The sequence below is a fragment of the Pipistrellus kuhlii genome, unplaced genomic scaffold (assembly GCF_014108245.1).
Source record: "Pipistrellus kuhlii isolate mPipKuh1 unplaced genomic scaffold, mPipKuh1.p scaffold_m20_p_53, whole genome shotgun sequence".
Classification (NCBI taxonomy): domain Eukaryota; kingdom Metazoa; phylum Chordata; class Mammalia; order Chiroptera; family Vespertilionidae; genus Pipistrellus; species Pipistrellus kuhlii.
The window spans coordinates 490,722-510,355 of NW_023425555.1; the positions used below are offsets into that span (position 1 = coordinate 490,722).

The following is a 19,634-nucleotide window of genomic DNA, read 5'->3' on the forward strand; positions in this document are numbered from 1 at the left end:
ATGCCCCACCCCACCCACATCCCCAAGGGACGAGCAGCTACTCACCACTGCTGGACCTCCTTCTCGGTGACTGCAAGAGAAAGCAGAAGAGCCCGTTAGTTCAGGGAGGTGTCCAGGGGCGGGCGGGCGGACGCTGGGAGCCCCCCTCTGCCCCCGCCCTGCCCCGCCCCCCGTCTGCCTGCCTGGGTCGGGGCTCCGCTGGCTCTGACCGAGGACATGTCCCGTGAACAGACCCAGCGGGAGCTCTGTGTCTGACCACACCCAGGGGACAGCACTGGCCCCGTGCCCCCGGGCGGCTGGCAGGACTGCCAGGCACAGCCTCGGCACAGGGATGGCTTCTCCCTGCCCTCCTGGGGGCCGTGCCCCGGTGAGCATTAACATACATCCTTCCCACCGGGATAACATGTAACATACATCCTTCCCACCGAGTGAACATGTAACATACATCCTTCCCACCGGGTGAGCATTAACATACATCCTTCCCACCGGATGAGCATTAACATACATCCTTCCCACCGGGTGAACACATAACATACATCCTTCCCACCGAGTGAACACGTAACATACATCCTTCCCACCGGGTGAACACATAACATACATCCTTCCCACTGGGTGAACACGTAACATCCATCCTTCCCACCGGGTGAACATTAACATACATCCTTCCCACCGGGTGAACATTAACATACATCCTTCCCACCGGGTGAACACGTAACGTACATCCTTCCCACCGGGTGAGCATTAACATCCATCCTTCCCACCGGGTGAACACATAACATGCATCCTTCCCACCGGGTGAACACATAACATGCATCCTTCCCACCGGGTGAACACGTAACATACATCCTTCCCACCGGGTGAACATATAACATACTTCCTTCCCACTGGGTGAACATGTAACATCTGCCCCCACGGCCGTCCCCCTGCCCCTTCGGTCTCCCCCTTCCCCTTCGGCCGTCCCCCTCCCCCCACGGCCGTCCCCCTCCCCCCGAGGCCGTCCCCCTCCCCCTGAGGCCGTCCCCCTCCCCCCGCGGCCGTCCCCCTCCCCCTGAGGCCGTCCCCCTCCCCCCGAGGCCGTCCCCCTCCCCCCGAGGCCGGCCCCCTCCCCCCGCGGCCGGCCCCCTCCCCCTGAGGCCGTCCCCCTCCCCCCGCAGCTGGCCCCCTCCCCCTGAGGCCGGCCCCCTCCCCCTTCGGCCGGCCCCCTCCCCCTGCGGCCGGCCCCCTCCCCCGCCGTCAGCCCCTTGTCCTCCCACAAGCGGATGGAGCGGGCCGGCACCAAAGCGGCTGGACCTCCCACCAGGCCCCAGGAGTCCTTCTGCACTGAACCGAGAACAAACAAAAGAAATGTTTCTTCTGGAAAGTACTGAATCGGCTCACGTTGGAGCCAAACCAACGTTCCCTGTAAAACCACTGTCCGCGGGGCTGGCCTCCTGTCTGTGACGTGGGAAGAGGAGCGACAGGGCCTGACACACGAGCCATCCCAAATGCCAATCAAAGCCGTGTGCCCGGCCAGCACAGCTCGGGGGCTGAGCATCGACCTAGGAACCAGGAGGTCAGGGTTCGATTCCCGGTTGGGGCATGTGCCTGGCTCCATCCCCAGTGTGGGGTGTGCAGGAGGCAGATGATCGGTGATTATCTCTCATTATTGATGTTTCTCTCTCTCTCTCCATCTCCCTTCTTCTCTGAAATCAATAAAAAATTATTTTAAAAAAACAAACTAGCCGGGACCGGTTTGGCTCAGTGGATAGAGCGCCGGCCTGCGGACTGAGAGGTCCCGGGTTCGATTCCGGTCAAGGGCATGTACCTTGGTTGCGGGCACATCCCCGATGGGGGGTGTGCAGGAGGCAGCTGGCCGGTGTTTCTCTCTCATCGACATTTCTAACTCTCTGTCCCTCTCAATTCCTCTCTGTGTAAAATCAATAAAAATATATTAAAAAAACAAACAAACAGGTGTGACCGCTCCGGAATCCTGGCGGAGGGCGGGGGAATGTGCCCCACACGGGCTGGTGGAATGCATGTGTGAGTGAATGAATAATGAGTGTGTGAATGATTGTATGAATGAACAAATGAACAAATGCGTGGATGAATGTTTGAGTGAATAGGTGAGCACAGGAGCGAACGAGTGAATGTATACATGAGCCAATGAATGCATGAACGGACGAATGAGTGCATGGACGAACGAAGGACAGGCAGGAGGTGTTAGGTGGAGGTCAGGTGAGGGAAGGGAAGAGGAGGCCCGAGGAGGTGCCCTGAGCTGTGTGCACCCGATCAGACCTGAGGTCGCTCTTCAAAACCGGCGTGAAGCAAGCTTTTAGCCCGTGCCAGGGACCAGGTGCCACGGCAAGCCCGGTCCGCCCAGGTGCCAGGGCCTTTGTGCCTCTGCTCGGCGGTCCTGGTAACAAACGCGGGAAGGAGGGAAGAGAGCACTCCTCTGTCCTGGCTCCAAACGGGGAAACTGAGGCACAGCGGGGCCAGCACAGGACGTGGTAAGGAGACCCTCAGCCTGGAAGCTTCCACGAGGCCCCGCCTCATCAGCACGCCCCTCCCACAGGCACAGTCAGAGCCAGAGACTCGGTTAAAAAAAAAATCGCGCCGAAACCAGTTTGGTTCCATGGATAGAGCGTCGGCTTGGGGACTGAAGGGTCCCGGGTTCGATTCTGGTCAAGGGCATGTACCTTAGTTGCGGGCATATCCCCAGTAGGGGGTGTGCAAGAGGCAGCTGGTCGATGACTCTCTCATCGATGTTTCTAACTCTCTATCTCTCTCCCTTCCTCTCTGTATAAAATCAATAAAATGTATTAAAAAAAAAAAAAAAAAAAACCTTAAAAAAAATCACAATTTTCTGAGAAAGTGTTGGTGGAGGGTACCAGCTGGGAAAGGGGCCAGGCATTGGTGGGGGGAAGGAGGAGGCAGAGAAGGAAGGCGCCCTGTCCTAACAGGGGTGGGCTGCCCCAGACCTGCTGCCCACCCTGGCAGTGAAGGGCAGCAGGGGCTGAGGGACTGAGGCCCACAGAGACAGCAGAGACTCGGCACACCACAGCCAGGAGCCTTGGGGCCGGCCTCCGGAGTCAAACCCAGCTCCACGGCTTATAAGCCGTGTGACCTCGCCAAAGTGCTGCCCCTCTCTGAGCCTCGGTTTCCTCATCTGTAGAATGGGCTTACTGTAAGGAGTAACACGCCTGGTGCTCTTCACCTGCACTGAAGGTATGATCCCATTTCCCTGATGAGGAGCCTGAGGTCCCGATGGTCCGCTAACTGGCCTGAAGTCACGCCAGGAAATGACAGCCCGGGCTAGGCCTCCAGAGCCTGGCATGGATGCCCAATTAAGTGCCCCTCCCAACCTGAGCCAGCCAGCGATCTGTGTGACCTTGCGTGACCTTGGCATCGTGTGGCATAAACAGCAGGAGCTGGGGGTCAGGGAGTGGGTGGTGTGACCGCCCGGGGTCAGAGGCTTCCCAGGAATCTCCCCGCTCAGAAGCCCACACCCCCCCCAGCCCCACAGTCACCCAGCAGCCCCCCTTCTCCGCCAGGAAGAGGGGACAGGCTGGCGGGGGCAGAGCGGGGAGGCGGCCCTGGTCTAACAGGGCGGGGCCTCCATAGCGGAGGGACACACAGCTGCTCACTGCGCTGTTATGTCCATGTTTCTCTGGATTTTTCCGAATACAAAGTGGGGGAGAAATGTTTGTTCTCATCAGCACACAACCCATGGGCCCCCCTCCCCAGCGCCAGAGGCCGGGTCCTGTCCAGGGTGCTGACCCTGAGCAGCTCCGACCGCCACAGGCACTGGGACAAAGGGGTCTAGGGGACACCGATGGGGTCCCTCTGCCTCCACCCTCCACCCAGACTCCCCAGCTCAGGGTCCCAGCTAAGCCGCACCACCACCCCCATCCCCCAGTCTCCATCCCTGTGTGAATTAACAGGCAGCATATGTCCTGGGCGGGTCCACGTTCAGGCTCAGGGTTCGGGGAAAAGGGCCAGGCAGGAAGGCAGACCCTCCCCAGTACGGCCAGCACCCACCCCTGTGCCCTGACCACACCCAACCCTGCAACCCCCCAGCTCCAGGCTCGGTACCTGCTGCCCCCTCTGCACCCACTCACGTGGCGCCCAATCCCCCTCGGTGTCCCTCTCCCAGGCAGCCCCCCGACCCTGTGGCCCCTCCGACGCCCCCCGCCTTGGGAACCACTGCCTCACCGAGCCTGTCTTCCCACAGGCCCACAGGAGGGGGTCAGACAGGGCACAGCCTGGGAGGGGGGAGGGGGAAGGGGAGGGGGTAAAACCGAGCGGTCCACGGGGCTGACTGTGGGCTGAGCCTCGGTCTGTTCCTCGCGAACGGGACAAACTGCCTCTGTACCCCACGGGGCGCCCACAGGCTGGCACGGTGCCTGGCGCCGAGTAGGTCCTCATCAGAACTTCTTGCCTCATCTTCCCAGCTGGACGCTAAGCCCCAGAGCCGAGCCCCTCCCGGCACGTCCTGGCATCACCCTCGGAGCCGGGCCGTGTGCCGCCCGTGGGAGGCAGAGAGCGAACCCTGGCTGCGTCCCCCGTCACCAAGCCACCAGCCGGACTCAGGCCACCGCCTCCAACCCGCACACACCTCCCGACACGATCGCCCTCGCAGCTGCACTCTCAGAGGCCAGCTGCCTCTCCCGCACACTCCGCCCGGCCCGGGCCCAGCTCCTTGGGAACCGGGATTTACCCGGGTGCGGCCGTCCTCTGGGCGCGGGCCCCGCCCCGCAGGCAGCACCGCTGGAGGCTCTGGGCGGGCACCCCGCTTTGGCTGTGTGTGGGCTGGGTGACTCTGGACAAGCCCTTGGCCTCTCTGAGCCTCTGGGTCCTCATCGGAAGGACGGGCAGAGACACCGACCAGGCCGGGCAGTGGGAGGGGCTCCGGAGAGGCGGGTAGACAGCTCCCAGCTTGCAGCGGGCACAGAGCCCAGAGGAGCGAGGGCTGGGCATCCATCACCCCCTCCCACCGGCTTCCAGAGAACCAGGGCCTGCTGCCCGGCCCGCACCCCCAGTGCCCACCCCGGAGCCCGGAGGCCCATCCCCGCTGCTCCTCCTCCTCCCCCTCATCCTCCTCCTCCTCCCTTTCCCTCCCATCCCCCCACCCCCCGTCGCCCCCGTCTGCCAGGAGGAGCACAGAGCCGTCCTGAGCCCGGGATAAACGTGAAGTCTGGGTTTGATTTCCCCGGAGCAAAACAGCTCTCTCCAACTCAGGGTAACAGACAGCCGTGCTGGTGCCCCCACCGAGGGGCTGGTTGCCGGGGCCCCAGGGCAGACGTCAAGCACTGTCCTCAGCCACCCTCCCGAGATCGCGGTCGCTGTTGTGATTTTTAAAAATATATTTTTATTGATTTCAGGGAGGAAGGGAGAGGGAGAGATAAAAACATCAATGATGAGAGAGAACCACTGATTGGTTGCCTCCTGCACGCCCCCTACTGGGGATGGAGCCCACATCCGGGCATGTGCCCTGACCGGAATGGAACCGTGACCACTGAGCCACACTGGCCGGGCTCCTGTTGCTGATTATTTTTCGAAGCCTCTGTCAGGGTGGGAGGGAGAGGGACAGCCCTCCCCGAGCCCCGTTCCGCTTTTCCATAAATGCCCAGCGGGCGGGCAGTGGCCTGGGTTTCATCAGAAAGGAGGCCTGGCCCCCTGCCCAGAGCCGCCCAGAGCCGCCCAGAACCGCCGGGCACTTGGGCTGAGCACTCCCCTCGGGGCTTCAGGCCCGTCTCCCCACCGGGAGGCAGCGGCCCGGCCTCTCAGCACTCACGCCTCCCCGCGGCCGAGGGCGGGCCGGCCAGGCCACAGCAGCTGCAGGGAGGCGGGCGCGTCCTGCCCGCTCGCTCCCACTGCCCCGCTCCGGGCAGGTGGGACCGGGACAGCAGACTGCCACCCCCGGGGCCAGCCCGGACCCCTGGGAGGGCTGCTGGCTGCCGGCCCCGCCCCAGCCCTTCGTGGACATGGAGCCTCAGAGCCCGGGGTCCCAGCTGGGGCCGGCCCGGCCAGCCGAGTCCCCGAGTGCCCAGCTGCTGAGACCGCCCTTTGCCACCCTGAGCTCCGGCCTGGCCCGCTGCCAGCCTCCCCCCCACCGAGGCCTGTGCTGGCAGGTCCTCTCAGGCACCCAGACCAGGTGGGCCCCAGCTGTGCGGTGTCCTGATGCCGACCCCGGCCTGACAGCTGTCCACCTGGCGAATGCCAAGGGCACCGGAAATGCCCCGTCCAATCTGCCCTGTGGCCCGGAGCCTGTGGGCCTGGCACAGACAGGTGCCCCACATACACGGGCTGAGCCTGGGAGCGAGGGGTGGCCAGAGGGCACGGGGCCTCCTGCCCTCCGTCCCCAGGGGCCGGTCCTCCTTCCCGCTGGCTCCTCCCTCCGCAGGGACGGCCTCGGCACAGGCAGAGCGGAACAGTGACCGCCCCACGCGGGCACGTGGGCGACTGGGCCGCGGAGGAGGCAGGCCCGGGCCAGGGGCCGGAGGAGCCCAGCGGCGAGGCCCTGAGCTTGGGGCTCCTGCCTGCCCGGCTCACACACCATATATTTTTGAGCAGGAGCGAGGCATTCGCTGTTTCCCCCACAGCACCAAAAATAGCCAGTTCCCGGCTTTGAACAGGAGTCTGGTTCCTCAGAGAGACAGGAGCGGAGGCCTGCGGGGAGGGGGCAGGCTGGCTGCTGGGGCCCTCCCGGTCCGCCCAGCCCAGACGGTGCGGTGCGAGGGGCCTGGGGCCGGTGCTAGGCCAGTCCTGCCAGGGGCCAGCCGCCCGGCACCTGACTTCCCCGGCCCCCCGCACCCTCCCCCCGCAGCCCGGGAGGCGGGAGGGAGGGGGCCCGCGGCAAACAGAGCGCCAGGGCCCAGGATGGATGGGAAGGAAGCGTGCGTTCGCTCGCTCCTGCGCTGACGTATCTGACTTTTCATCCGTTCCAACAAATGGCACTGGACTCTGTGCCAGGAGCTGGGCACAGCGGTGACCCGGGCAGCAGGACGCGTCCTCACCGGCAGGCAGCAGGGTCCCTGGCCCCCGGGGCGGGAGGGGCCAGTGGGCGCTGGCACGAGGATGAGTGTGGGCAGAGGGACAAGGAAATGAAGGGTCCCCCAGGCACAGACCCACCCCACCTGGCAGCAAGCACCCAGGAGAGGGGTCCCGGGCATGTGGAGGCCCCAGGGCTCCGGGCTGGGATTCCAGAGCCTGTGGGCCCGCGTCTCCACACTCGCTCCACCCTGTGCCGGGAGGCGGGGCTGGCATCGCCGCCCACGTTCCAGAAGGGGGGGGCGGTGGCTCAATGGGAAGGGCTCGGCTGGGGTTCGCACCCAGACCCGCTGGTTCCCGAGTCGAAGCTGTGACCCCACACGGCCTGTCGGACAGGCCACCCAGCTCCGCGGGGGTTCAGAGTGGGAGGCGGTCACAGGGCTGCGACGTGGAGGCCGGGGGGCCTTGAACCCAGTCCAATTGGCCTCCAAGCCTGGGGACCCTTCTGGTTCCCACAGCAGCTCCTGGGTAAAAAGAGAGAGAGGCCACTTTCTGTCCCCAAAGGCCAGAGCGTGGGGAGGGAGGAGGCAGAGGAGGCTGCGGAGAGAGAGAGACGGGAGCCCCCTCCTAGGGAGTCGAAGCCTGGAGGACAGCAGGGAGCTATTTCTGCCTCGGGTTAAACATTCCTCAAACCCGCATTCCTCCAGCACCCCCTTCGCCGCCAGGGCGTGCAGGCCCGGTGGCCCGGCCACCCACCAGCTTCCCGGCCACTGGGAAGGCCAGGGTGCCAGGGCCAGCAGCTGCCCCGCGGCCCTTCCTGGGCACACACATCCCCCCCAGGTGACACGGTCTCACAGTGGGACAGATGGGGACACTGAGGCTCAGCGAGGGGCAGGCCAGAACCAGGACCCAGACTCTGACCCCCGACAACTCCCCTGCCCATCAGACTGCGGGTCAAGGGCACGGGCGGGTCAGCCAAGAAGCAGAACAAAGCAACGCCCGGCGGAGCACACAGGCCCTGCCCCAAACCCAGTCCCCAGAGTGCCCAGCCTCCGGGAGCTCCCGGCGCTGCTCCAGGCACTGCTGCCAGACCTCCGGGCCCACGGTCCCATCCATCCCGGTGCCCTGAGCCCCCATCGCACCGGTGAGGGCACGGACTCTTCGGAGGCACCTGGGCCTTGCCAGGCGCGAGCAGGCGGGTGGGCACAGACCAGCAGGGGGCAGCCTCGCCCTCCTCGGCCTCACCCTCGGCTGCCCCCTGCCCCCCAGCCCACAGGCTCCCGAGAGCAGGGATGGTGCCCACACTTTCTGCTCACTCTCCTGGGCTCACGGGTGGGGGGGACTGGGCGAGGCCAGCACAGCACCGGCCTGAGGCCAGCCCCCCGGGCTGTGCCAGGATGGGGCTGAGGCTGAGGAGGCCTCAGAGGCCTGAGTCCCGGGCAGCTGCCCGCTGCACACGCCTACCGCCTTCCCACGGGCTTTTCTCCCGGAGAAAGCCACGCCGAGGCCGCCCCGAATCCCCTCCAGGGATCAGAGCCCTGGGCAGGAGGGCTGTGCTCTCACGGCCAGAAGGACCCCCCGCCCCTTTGGCCGGGAACCCGAGAGGCCGGGCCAGGGCCTGCCCCTCTAGCGGCTGCTCGAATGCCTCCAGGATGGGGCGCCCCTACCCTCGGAGCAGTGCAGGTTACGGCTCTCGGGGCCCTGGGGGGGCAGGCACACGGCGGGAGGAGCACGGCTGGGTCCGGGTTAAATCTGAGCCTGGGCCCCAGCCTGGGGCATGTCCCCGTCCTGCCTGGCGCCCTTTGCTGCTTCTGTGAAATGGGCAGAGTCCCCACGCCCGGGGCTGTGGGGACCACACGGGGAGAGTGCTCAGGGGCACACGTGGCTAAGGGGACGCATCGCTGTTTTCACACCTCCCACTGGTCTTCCCCCTCTGCCGAGGGCAGCGGCTCTGGGAGGTCAGCGTGGCGGGCAGAGGGCGCCGGGCAGAGGGCGCCGGGCACAGGGCGCCGGGCAGGGGGCGCCGGGCAGGAGGCGCCGGGCAGGGCAGCCACGTCACCGGGCCCCGAGCAGGCAGCTGAGCAGGCAGCTTTGTACTCAGGCTCCGGGCCTGCCTGTGCCCCCCCCCCCATGCATGTCTGCATTCACAGCCTACACAGAGCTGCCTGTGCACACGCCGTGCACACGCCGTGCACACGCTCGGCACAGACACGCCAGCTCACCCACTCCTGACACAGGCCGTGACCCCGGCACTCACACTCGGAGCGTGCCCACGGGAACCAGGACTCACACAGGATTCTCAGCACCCTCCCCCCCACCGCACTCCCACACCGACGCCCACACTCACTCGCGCTCCCCGCACACCTCCACGCGGCTCCTCTGCGGCCCCCACCACACGGGGCCCCGGCCGCCACCCAGGGGCAAGCTCCAGCTGCACCGCTCACCGAGGGTGGTCTCTCGGGTCAGCTCTGGCCCCCTCTGAGCCTCAGTTTCCTCGTGTGTAACATGGGAACTCCCCAGGGCTCCTGGGAAGGGTCTGGGATGAACGGCGGTGAGCCCGGAGCTGGGCCTGGATCACCGGGACACGCCATTAGGCACCATGGCGACGGCCTCTGGCCCTGACGTGTGAGTCCAGATCCCCATCACCACCGACGAGCAAGGCCGGGGTCGGCAAACTCTTCAGTCCACAGAGCCAAACAGCAACAGCACAACCATTGAGATTCCTTTGGAGAGCCACGTTTTTTAAACTTCAGCTTCTTCTAACGCCACTTCTTCAACATAGACCCGCCCGGGCCCTGGTGTTTTGTGGAAGAGCCACACTCCAGGGGCCAAAGAGTCGCATGTGGCTCAAGAGCCGCGGTTTCCGATCACGGAGCGAAGGGGAGTGCCCAAGACAAGCTGCCATCTCGGCGTCTCCCCGAGGCCCCGCGTCACCCAGCGGCCCCGGATGGAGGCACTGCGGTCCCAGCTGGCGGACGGGAACACGGACGCAGGAGGAGACGCGGACTGAGCCCGGCCTCAGGCACCAGAGCCCCAGCACGCTCCATGGGGGCCCCAGGATAGCTTCCCCACGAAGTCCCACCAGCCGGCAACCTGAGCATCGAACAGAGAGGGAAACTGAGGCCCCCCCGCCCCCGGGGACCACGGACTCCGGACTCAGTACCCGGCCGTGCTGGTTCTGGGGCTGGAGCCCAGGCAGGTGTCTCTGCACCCCTCTGAGCCCACGTCCACACAGGATCCTAAATCCCGGCCCCAGAGCAGGCCCGCCTGCCCCACCGGGAGAGCCGGGGCCTGAGTGGACTCAGGCAGCCATCCTCCCACCGACACAGGCGGTCCGAGGCCGCCCCTCACCCACCATTCAGCGGAGGACCTGCGGCCGCTCCCCCTGGGCCACGCACCCGTCTCCTGACCCCGAAGGCCAGGCCGCCCCCGCCCGGCAGGAGCGTGTCCTGAGTCCCTCTGTCCGCCTGTGGGAAAGGGCACCAGAAGGGGCTCAGCAGTGTCACAGCCAGGAGACGGCCAGCTGGCCACCACCCTCAGCTCCGCTGCCCAGCCCTCCGCTGGGGCTCCGACCCCGTCTGAAGTGACCTGGGCCCTTGGCACGTGAACTGTGACGGTCTCCTTCCTGCCAAGGGGCCCACGCCCGGGGCACACCGTGCTCCCTCCTGTGATGACGGCAACGGGGCCATCTGTGCAGCCCACGCCTGACTCAGGAGCTACCGAGGGCCCGACGTCGGGCTGAAGGAGCTTCAGTGACGAAGGCAAGACACCCCACCTGGACCCGGCGGCTGACCCGGCGACTGACCCCAATGGCTGACCCCGGCGGCTGACCCCGGCGGCTGACCCCAATGGCTGACCCGGCGGCTGACCCCGGCGGCTGACCCCAATGGCTGACCCCAATGGCTGACCCCGGCGGCTGACCCCGGCGGCTGACCCGGCGGCTGACCCCGGTGGCTGACCCCGGCGGCTGACCCCGGCGGCTGACCCCCGCGGCTGACCCCGGCGGCTGACCCCGGCGGCTGACCCCAGCGGCTGACCCGGCGGCTGACCCCAATGGCTGACCCCCGCGGCTGACCCCGGCGGCTGACCCCCGCGGCTGACCCCAATGGCTGACCCCGGCGGCTGACCCCGGGGCTGACCCCGGGGCTGACCCCGGCGGCTGACCCCGGCGGCTGACCCCGGCGGCTGACCCCAATGGCTGACCCCGGCGGCTGACCCCAATGGCTGACCCCGGCGGCTGACCCCCGCGGCTGACCCCGGCGGCTGACCCCGGCGGCTGACCCCGGCGGCTGACCCCGGCGGCTGACCCGGCGGCTGACCCCAATGGCTGACCCCAGCGGCTGACCCGGCGGCTGACCCCAATGGCTGACCCGGCGGCTGACCCCGGCGGCTGACCCCGGCGGCTGACCCCAGCGGCTGACCCGGCGGCTGACCCCAATGGCTGACCCGGCGGCTGACCCCAATGGCTGACCCCGGCGGCTGACCCCAATGGCTGACCCCGGCGGCTGACCCCGGCAGCTGACCCAGGCGGCTGACCCCAATGGCTGACCCCAGCGGCTGACCCGGCGGCTGACCCCGGCGGCTGACCCCGGCGGCTGACCCCAGCGGCTGACCCCAATGGCTGACCCCGGCGGCTGACCCCAGCGGCTGACCCACCATCACGGTCCAGTAGGGGCTCTGGGAGGCACAGCCCCAGGCTCCTGCCCTGTGGCTCTCGGGGGAGAGGTTTCACGCTCTGGTCCTCTGTTTGTCCATCTGTCAAACAGGGGCACTGGATCACGTGACCCCAAAGCCTCCCGCAGCCTGAGGCCCTAGGATTCTGCCTAACGGTGATGCAGGAAACGGGCGCTGAGGCGGCGAGCGGCCGGCTCTCCCCTGGCGCGCTGGCACGGCGGGGACGGTGCTGCCCGGGGCTGCCCGGTGCCGGCCGGACGCAGGGAAGGAGGCCCCGGCCCGCTCCTGCTCAGGACACACACGGGAGCACACTTCCCGGACCACGAGTCACGTTCCAATCACAAGCCTTTCAGACGTCCCAGCGCTTCCCCCCCCTGTGGCTTCCTGCGGGGATTTCTCTTTGCGAAGAGACACGTGCAGGGACGCTCGTCACAGCATAGAAGCCGCGGGACCTCCCGGCAGGGGATTCCAAAGCGTCTCATTCACGGGGCACATGGAATCGGCACTCTTCGGCCCGCGGGCGTGGCTCAGCGGTGGAGCGTCCAGATCTCGGTTCGATTCCCAGTCAGGCCACATGCCCAGGCTGCGGGCTGGATCCCGGGGGGCAGAAAGCAGCCAATCAACGATTCGCTCTCAGCATTGATGTATGTGTATATATAGCCCTCTAACTTTCTCTCTGAAATCAATAAAAATGAAATAAATAGTCCTAACCAGCTTGGCAGTGGATAGAGCAGCGGCCTGCAGACTCAAGGGTCCCAGGCCAAGGGCATGTGCCTTGGTTGAGGGCACATCCCCAGTGGGGGGCGTGCAGGAGGCAGCTGATCAATGTTTCTCTCTCATCGATGTTTCTAGCTCTCTATCCCTCTCCCCTCCTCTCTGTAAAAAATCAATAACATATATATATATATATATATATATATATATATATATATATATATATTTATTTCTTTTTTAATGAAATAAGTAAAAGTCATTTTTAGATGAATGGTTCATGGCGTAAGCAAACATTCTCAATGGTCCAGCTCCAACACGTTAGAAAATGAAGCGTCTATAAGCCCAAAAATACAAAATGACGAGACCGCTGTGTGGCGTCCTGTGTAGTCTTCCGCCTACACACACGCAGGACCGGCCCCTGGCATGGTCGCCGCGGGCACCCTCATCCCGCCCCGGGATCACACCCCTCCCCTCCCCTCCACCCTCCGGACCACAGGCAAACACCGTCTCCAGACCCAGACCGCGCAGGTCCCACCGCCTCCATCCGGGCCACGTCTGAAAGCTGTCCAGGTCCTTCCCTGGGACCCTGGCGAGGGGTGACGGGAGCCCCGCCCGGCCAGCTGCGGCTCCCTCTGCCCACCACCTGCCCCGGGGCCTCAGGCCGGGCCCAACGCCAAGGCCACGGCCCCGAGAGCGTGCCCTCACCTGCCCCGAGAGGGGCGCAATGCCGGAACCTCTGGGGCACGGGAGTGACAGGAAGGCCGGGTCACATGTCACATGGAGCCGGAGGAGGCAGGTGGAGCTAGGACAGGCGAGAGAGCAAGGCCTGGGCTCTGGGGCCCTCTCTGGCCTCCTCCGCTTCTCTCAACAGGGGGTCAGGCCATGACCACTTAGCCCGTCCTGCTCTGGAGAGGGAGGACTCGATCCTAAAACCAGCTGCCACAGGAGAGCTTTCAGCTCCGCTCAGAGCCAGGCTCCAGGCTGAACCCTCCACGCGCCCCGATCCTCCCCATCTTTGAGGTGACTCGGACGCCCCCCATTTTCCAGAGAAGGGAAGTGACACTCCATGAGACGGGGCTCACCCAGGCCAAGGACCAGAGCCACTCCATGAGACAGGGCTCCCCCAGGCCTCCTCCCACCCCCGAGGCTGCTGTCCAGCAGACCCCACCCCGTTTTTAAATGTATTGACTGATTTCAGAAAGAGGGCGAGGAAAGGAGAGAGAGGAACATTGACTGTCCCCCTTGTTGGTGGCTCTTGTATGTGCCCTGACGGGGAGAATCCAATCCGGAACCTTAACGCATGGGGGTGACCCTCCAACCAACTGAGCTACGTGGACAGAGCCCCCCACCCCTTTCTGACCCCCCCACCTGGACCCACCGAGTCACATGAGCAGGTGTCACAGCGGCTCCGAGGGGAAGCGACTTGCCCACGGTCATGGGCCTGCGTGGGGCCCAGCCCCGTTCTCCGGGATGTTGAGTTCTTTCCTAACAACAGACTTGATGTTTCTTGCCCAGATGCCCAACTCCGTGTCAGAGTCCAGCCTCGATCCCTCCGGCTGCTGCCCGTTAGCTGTGGGGGCAGAGAGCGGGCCGCCATGACCTTCCCCGTGCACGCAGGATGCACAGGCGCGGCCGAAGCCGCCTCCCGCGGGGCCTTCCTCTTCTGGTGGCTCACCCCCGGCTCACACACACTCCCACCCCCCCCCTCCACCCCTCACCCCCACCCCCACCCCCGCTCACCAACAAGCTGGGAGGACGGGGGCCGGACCCCAAAAAAAAACACCTGGCTGCGGGGCCCTCCACACCCAACGCCACCCTGTGTCCCAAGGTGGGTGCCCGATCCGGCCTCCCGCCACGGCTGGGGGAGCAGAGCTGGGCGGAGGGGACAGTGATCAGAGGATGTTCCTTGTCCTCCACGAGGGCCCTTCCCGGGACTCCCCAAGGCCAGAGGCACCCTGGAGCTCAGCCAGGGACACCCCGCATCTCTCAGCCCGACTCCTGGCCCCCTGCAGGGTCCCGCTCCCGGCTCTGGGGTGCAGAGGCCTTAGCCACCGACCAAGGACGAGGCTCGTCCCCGCCACAGGCTGCCGCACACTGGGCCGGGCTGGGCGTCAGGGAAACGGCCAGCGAGGCTCCGGGAGGCGAGCGAGCGAGGCCAAGGCAGAGCCCGCTGTCCGAGCAAGAGGGGGGAGTGGGAAGGTCCCTGAGGAGCGCCGTGGGGAGAGGCTGGGGAGGGGGTCAGGCTGCTGCCTCTTTAGTCTGGCTTGGGCCCAGGAGCCTTTACAAGGATGCAGCTCAGACCAAGGCAGACGGCCTGAGCCCTCCCGCTCGGTGTTCCCCCCAGCCTGCTGCCCCTCCCGAGGGCAGGAGTTACTCCTCTCAGGGCCGCGTCTCCCTCTCCGTGCCCAGCACAGAGTGCGCATCCCACGCAAGGCAGGCCAGGGCAGCCCAAAAACGAACAAATTCCGGGGGCAGGGGGGCGGGGACCTCAGATCCCGTTAAGGTTCGGGCAAACTGAGCCTGGCCGGGTGGCTCAGTGCTTGAGCATCAACCTATGAACCAGGAGGTCGTGGTTCCATTCCCAGGCAGGGCACATGCCCGGTGCCAGCCCTTTCCCCCGTGTGGGGCATGCAGGAGGCAGCCCATCAGTGATTCTCTCTCGTCACTGATGTTCCTATTTCTCCCCCTCCCTTTCTCTCTGAAATCAACAAAAATATTTTTTTAAAAAAGATTTGGGCAAACGGAAGATCCCAGCTTTCCATGTGTGCCAGGCACAAAGACCAGGGCCGAAGGAAGACTCCTCTGGACCAATGAACTTCGTCCGGAAGACACATCTAAGGCCAGTTCAAGGTGAAGTTGAATTGTGCAGCCAAACAATATTAATAACGACCACCAGCATGCCTGCTTGCCTCTCTGACAAGCGTTTGCCATCGTTGAGGGTGGCTCCTTACCATGCCACTCGCTAGGCTGTGTGCTTACATCCCCTAGGAGCCCGGCACCTTGGGCAGAACCATTCTGCAGATGAGGAAACTGAGGCTCGGTAAAGTGAGGGGCTGGCCACATCTGGGCACACAACAGTCTCACCGACAAGCTGGAAGGAAGTGGGCCGGACCTCAGAGAGGCCAGGGTCCGGGCCAGACCGCTGCTCTGCATCCCAGTTGGGAAGGGGCTTCCCACTCTGGACCCTGCTCATGCCCTGAGATACGAACTGGGCCAGGGAGGGTGAGGACTGGGTTCCAGGGCCCTGACGACTCACCAAATCTGACCTGCAGAGGAGGGTAAACATCTGCTCAACAGACAGAGGGCCAGGGCCACGCTGAATCCAGGTGTGTCCAGCGAGGGCCACACAGCGGGAGCTTTCAGACCGTCTCCTGCTTACACACACACACACACACACACACACACACACACACGCACACGCACACACACACACGCCCCAGCAGACAGTCTTTCCCAGGGGCAGGAGGTACAGGGGGACCCTCTGGGGGACCCGGTGGGCCCAAGCGGTGACCTCGGACCCCGGGTGATGCCTACATACGCCCGGGGCCCCGGAACCAGCTGTGGGTCTCCGTGGGGTTCCTGGGAGCCACGGTCTACATGGCGGACACGTGTCAGAGAGGCCAACTGCCGGGCCCAGACCAGACCCAAAGGCCCCTGGCATTTAGCAGGCGCTCCGGGCGGCTCTGACATTTCAGCCTTCTTCCCGAGGCTCCACTCGTGACCTGTGTCCACACGCCGAGTCCCCCGAGCAGAGGGCAGATGGCGCCGCTCCAGGTCCTAGGAAGCCCATCTGGCTCCTTCCGGGTAAGTAGGTGAGGCAGGCGGCCCGCCGGCGCGAGTTTGACATGCCGGGAGAGGCTGTCTCCGGCCTTCTGCTGGGCGACTTCTCGGTCAGCAAAAGCCTGTGGGCCTACTAAGTGCCCGCACAACCAAACAGACGAGGCCGGCGCTGAGGGAGCTGGCATCAGCAAGGAAGGCACGCAGGAGGCGGAGAGGCTGCCACCAGCCCCCCAGCCCAGCCCCGGCGAGGGCTCTGGGACAGGAGCTGGCCAACCCTCTCCCTGAGAGAAACTGTTCCGTGTCTCCAAAGGCCTTTAAAAATAGCCCAGCCCCGCACCTCCAGGCCGGATCCTAACAGATCCTCACCGACTCCACTTCTCCAGGGCGACAGACGTGCCCGGAGGGGGTGGTTTAACAAAACGACTGCCAAGGCCCCCTTCCTTCCATCTGGAACCCACCAGCGTGGCTGACAGCAGACGCCAGAGAGGGACGCGAGGAGAAGCCCCCGACTTCCCGGCGAGCACCGAGACGTAACTCTGGACACACACAGACCTGAGTTCAAGCCCCGATGCCGCGACAGGCCGTGGGGTCTTGGCAGGCCACCCCCTGTCTGAGCCTTGGCCTCCTCGTCTGTCGTGGGGACCGGCACTGCCCGCGCCCAGGGCGGCAGCCAGGACTCATCGTGTTATCAACGCAAAGATCTCAGCGTGCGCCGTGCCCACTGAGCAGAAAACCCGGCTCCAGGCAGCTCTCAGCTGGCTCCCCGGCGCTGCCAGGCTGGGGACACCCCGGTGCAGCCCTAGCTATGTCTCCTGGCACAGGAGCAGGGAGTCCCACCCGCAGCCTGCCTGCTCACAGGTTCTGATGGAGCCTAAAGACAGGCCCGGCGAATGGCACGAAGCAGCAGCCACACTGGGAAGGGTTTGGGGCCACCCAGCCACCTTGGAAAGAGGCAGGAGCAGCAGGAGGGAGTCCCGGGTCCTCGGAGCTCGGCCCTTGGAAGGCAGCTCCGGGATCTGAGCTCCTGGCTGCAGGTTCCCCTGGAGAGGGGCCAGGCCCTGTCAGCGGACCAGCACCCGCTCAGGAAAGCCCCTTTGTTCCAGGCACACCGGTGCCAGGGCCAGGGACCTGCAGCAGGGGCTTAGACAGACCTGCAAGCGTGCCCAGGATGGAGCGTGTGTGTGTGTGTGTGTGTGTGTGTGTGCATGCGTGTGTGCGCGTGCGCGCCGGGGGAGCCGGAAGCAGAGATTGTGCAATGCACCATCCAAACCTGCCTCCTTCGCCTCCATCACCGTGGGGCTGGCAGCCGATCTGCCGACTCCAGGGGGGTGCACAGGGGCTGGACCCACGCAGCTGCCCACGTTGGTTCTGAATTCCAGCCCAAGCCCAGGGCCCCTGCACAAGCCCGACCAGAGGACGCAGATGCCTGCCCTCCCACCCCCACCCCTACCCCCACCACCAAGAAAAGCCGGAGGCCAGGACCCAGTGCCACCAACCCCAGCACGCCGGAGCACCTCCCGGGCTGCAGGGAGGGGCTGCAGGGAGCAGCTGTGGGTGGGTGTGCAGTTGGGCGGGAGGGAGACCCACTAGGGAAGTCTGAAAGGGACAGACCCTCCTCTCGGGGTGCTCCCTGGGGAGAAAGGATGGCATGGACCAGATCGCCGGGGCTGTGTGAACCCACGTCCCAGTCTGGCAGAGACAGAGGGGGACACGGACATCGGAGCCAGAGGACAATTCAGCCGGAAATCCAACAGTGTGCCCGGGGCCCCTGGCCGCCCCCGCTGCCACGAGCTTCCCACAAGTCTCCCCACCCCCACCCCACCCCACCCTCACCCCAAGACGCACACACACACACACACACACACACACACACACACGCACACACGATGGGGCAGGGAGGGGGCGCAGGCCAGCCTCGCAGCGGCATCGTGATGCATGAATCACCGCCCGCCGCGCTGGTGCCCGGGCTCCCCGCAGCCGGAACCCCCGCGCCCCGGGCGCCCCTGACGGGACCACCGCCCCGGCCCGCGCCCTGCCCGCTCGGACAGCCGCGGGGTGGGCTTCCCCTCCCGGCCTGGGGGTGGCTCCTCCGCTCCAGGTGTGGGGGGCCGGGGCCAGAACAATGGGGCCCGGGGTGGGGCGGAGCCGGTCCTGTCCCGGGCTCCGAGGTGGCTCGGGCAGGGCAGGGTGCCGGGGGAGGGCGGCGGCGTTGGGGTGATGGGGAGCTCCGGGCCGGGGTTTTGGGGGGGACCATGGGGAGCGGACCGGAGCGGGGCCGGGGTTTGGGGGGGACCATGGGGAGCGGACCGGAGCAGGGCCGGGGCTTGGGGAGCCAGGCGCGGAGGAGGGGCTGGGCGGGGACCGGGTTTGGGGGGGACCATGGGGAGCGGACCGGAGCGGGGCCGGGGTTTGGGGGGGACCATGGGGAGCGGACCGGAGCGGGGCCGGGGCTTGGGGAGCCCGGCGCGGAGGAGGGGCTGGGCGGGGTCGCACTCACAGTAGGTCTTGCGGGTCAGCTCCTCCACGATCTCGGGCTTCAGCTTGCTGTTGGACTTCCCCATCCTCGGCGGCCGCGGCCCTGCCCCGGGCCGGACCGGGGGGCGCCCAGCGGAGCGGAGCGGCGGGCCGGGCCGGGCCGGGCCGCGCCTTTGTCTGCGCCGAGCCCGCGGCCCGGGGGCTCCGCGCTGCGCTCCGCGGCCGGGGCGCCGAGGCTGCCGGGCCGCCGGGGGGACCGGGCCGGGGCCGCGGGGCAGGGGCCGGGCCGGGGCCGCGGGGAGGCCGGGCCGGGCCGGGGCCGCCTCTCCGGGCGCCGCGGCGCGGGCTGCGCTGGGCTGGGCGCCGAGGCGGCCGCGGTGCAGCCGGTCGTCCTGGTTACTGGGCTCCGCGGCACATGCTCCTGCGCCGCCGCCGCCTCCGGCTCCCTCCCTCCGCTCCCGCCTCCCTCCCTCCCGCTCCGCCGGGGCTGGGCCCGCGGCCGCCACTCAGCGCGGCGCCGCCCCGCCCCCGCCCGCCCGGCCCGCGCCGCCCGGAGCGCGGAGGCAGGCGATGGGTCCCTCCCGCCTCGGCGTGTCCCCGGGCGGAAGTAGGGGTCCCCCCTTCACCCCCTCCATCAATCTCGGGCTCTCCAGGCGCTCCCCGCCCCCAGGAGCCGGCGGGGTGCGGGTGCGGGGTGCAGGGTGCGGGTGCGGGTGCGGGGTGCGGGGTGCGGGGGAGGAAGAGGTAAAGATCCGCCTGAATGAGGCCAGGGCTCCCCGCCCGGAGGGATCCATTCATTCGCCCGGATCCGCCGGGCGCGGGGCCGGGCTGAGAGCCGGCGGGCAAACGCGGGGGGTGGGCGGCGCTGCTCTGCAGGGTGTCACCCCCGATGGCGGGGCGCCTCCCACGGCCCGGGGGAAGGTGACCTCCAGGCCCGGGGGGAGGGAGGAAAAGGGATGGAGACCCAGGGAACCGGGGGGAGGGGAGGAAGCCTGCGGCCACGGGCAGCCGCAGGGGCGGGC

The 19,634-nt window shown here is 66.6% G+C and overlaps 1 protein-coding gene across 3 annotated transcripts in view; it reads right to left on the reverse strand.

Annotated features, from left to right (window-relative positions):
• The window catches only part of NCS1 (neuronal calcium sensor 1), a 51,409-nt gene extending 32,609 nt beyond the window's left edge, over window positions 1–18,800 (reverse strand). The window contains exons 1-2 of one of the 3 annotated variants that reach the window (XM_036416090.2): window positions 18,635–18,800; window positions 46–70 (exon numbers count right to left, since the gene is read on the reverse strand). In XM_036416090.2, coding sequence (XP_036271983.1) covers window positions 46–70; window positions 18,635–18,698 — 89 coding nt within the window. In that variant the 5' untranslated portion in view covers window positions 18,699–18,800. The remainder of the gene's footprint in view (window positions 1–45; window positions 71–18,634) is intronic. The other 2 variants (XM_045573632.1, XM_045573631.1) reach the window with 2 other exon arrangements.
• Between the last annotated feature and the right edge of the window lie 834 nt (window positions 18,801–19,634).